The sequence below is a fragment of the Wasmannia auropunctata genome, unplaced genomic scaffold (genome assembly GCF_000956235.1).
Source record: "Wasmannia auropunctata unplaced genomic scaffold, wasmannia.A_1.0 LD295644.1, whole genome shotgun sequence".
NCBI classification, from domain to species: domain Eukaryota; kingdom Metazoa; phylum Arthropoda; class Insecta; order Hymenoptera; family Formicidae; genus Wasmannia; species Wasmannia auropunctata.
In genome coordinates, this window is record NW_012067246.1 from 1 (window position 1) to 2,047 (window position 2,047).

Sequence of the window (2,047 nt, forward strand, 5' to 3'; positions counted from 1 at the left end):
TGTTCAAGCAGAAGACGGCATACGATGAAATGCCTGTGCAATGCATGACAGTCGTATTAATATAGTATGTCAAGTGTGATAATTATAATGACATATTATTATATATTCGACAGAGAAATTTGCAATTTTATATTCTAATTTAATTATGCCTGAGAAGTATACCTGTACGGCAGAGTCTCTTCCGTATCCATATTTAAGCGTGGATAAAGCAATTGATGCCATTGATGTAGAGTGGCGGCTAGCCGGTCCAAACCGCCATGATGGAAATGCAAGATCTTATATTGGCTTTCCCTACTCGCCACGACCAATTGACCACAGGTGCAAGCAGGATCGGCGAAAAATAGCCTCAAGGATCGCATCTCACCGAGATCCACCGAGAATCTTCTGCATCGATGTGCTCTACGCAATGTCACAGGCGATGCGGTCGCGCTCTCGGGAAAAACAAGATTGTGTTGTAGCGCTAGAAGTTCTGGAGACCTCATCCACGAAGGCATTTCCTCCGCTGCAGAAACAACGTCATCGCTAGTATCGTTAATTATACGAGAGAGAGAAACAGAGAGAGTAATGCGCGCGTCAGATTACATCCAAGCATCTTTTCTACGTACCATCGATAGGTATCGAGATTGACAAACTGCACGTTGATGTTAATGATAAGCTGCGACTCTTAACACTTACATCGTCACGGAACGAGAAGCGTGCAGGTTCCTCATCGATGCTCCTTGCATCGATTTCATTCAAGTCCCGTTCTTTTAAATCCTCATTCTTTTCGTTGCTCGAATCCACCGAATCCGCCGAATTCGGATTCTCGGTCTCAATAGTTTTGACATTTTCGTCATCGCGATTGATTGTCGTGCTTGGATCTCGACGACGTAGAAAGTCATGGCCGTAACGATGATAGCCGGAACCGGAACAAACACGTTCGCAGTCTCCGCAGTTGACAGGCTCCTTTGCCTCCAAGCACACGTCTACTTTCCCATTTCCGTTATCATTCTCGGTATCATTTTCATTTTCATTTTCATTTTCATTCTCGTTCTCGTTCTCGTTCTCGAGCTCCTGCCTCACGCCCGAAATGTTGAGCGTATCGCGTGTCTTCTCGGGGGGGATTCGGGAACGCGGGCAGATTGGATCGTCGTCTCGACGCGCGGTAGCATTTCTAGCACTCAGATTTTCCAACGCGGTAGGATGCTTGCGCAATGTGCTGTTGGGTATCCAACTTAGGTGCAGGGTCGGCAAATTCGAATTCTTGTTCAATTTGCAAGTTATAGTCATGTATCCAGGATGATGCACCACGTCGGCGTGTTGTCTCATTAATGTAGGGGGATGCACGCAGACGTTATTTTTGCAGAATAATGCTTCGCCGTCTTGATAAATGACACGTCGATTGTCCTGGCCGCACTCGCCAAGGATATAGTTGCTTGCTTTTCTCAAAATATTTGGGAGAGGCATTGTCGCGTTGTCGTCAAAAGAAAAAAAATTACTGACGGTTCGTTACGTCGTTGTTAATTTTTGCTGTAAGAAGACACAAGTGTCAGTGATGCTTTTACACCATAAACTTGTATTCCGAAAAAGTTAAACCACATCGTATAATATGCAAAATCCAATTGTTTACACTTACTCGCAAGATTTCGTGCCGCGACTCTTTTGCCTTTCTGCGACGAGTTCCCGACACAATCTAGGCAGCTATTGTCGTCTACGAAATTTTGAAATCGCAGGCCACATCGACGTTGCGAACGGAGCCAATCGGTGGAAAATGCCGGATGGAAGGTGAGCATAATCGAATTAATTGCCGGGTAAAAGCGCCGGTTCTAGGATGGAGTCGCTCGTCCTCAGAGTTCACGATGAAGTTGATGATGAAATTGTCTTTCCGCTTTTTTTTAGCGTACGATCGCTGATATATGTGGATATATGCGTGCTTACGCACGCGACAGCATCGTTATCGTTAGCCTCAATTAGCCTCGTTACATACGGAGCATTGATAATACACATCCGTGTCGTGGTAACGTGCACATCCCACATTGTTGGATTGTTCCGAATTCCACGTCTTCCA

At 45.4% G+C, this 2,047-nt stretch overlaps 1 protein-coding gene across 1 annotated transcript; it reads right to left on the reverse strand.

Annotated features, from left to right (window-relative positions):
- Positions 1-16: 16 nt before the first annotated feature.
- LOC105461288 (TBC1 domain family member 16-like) lies at positions 17-2,041 on the reverse strand (the record flags this gene model as incomplete). Its single annotated transcript, XM_011707779.1, has 4 exons — positions 1,616-2,041; positions 606-1,509; positions 163-502; positions 17-33 (listed from the first exon to the last, which is right to left on the reverse strand). Coding segments are annotated over exons 2-4 (1,198 nt in total), but the record flags the coding sequence as incomplete, so codon positions are not given.
- Positions 2,042-2,047: the final 6 nt, after the last annotated feature.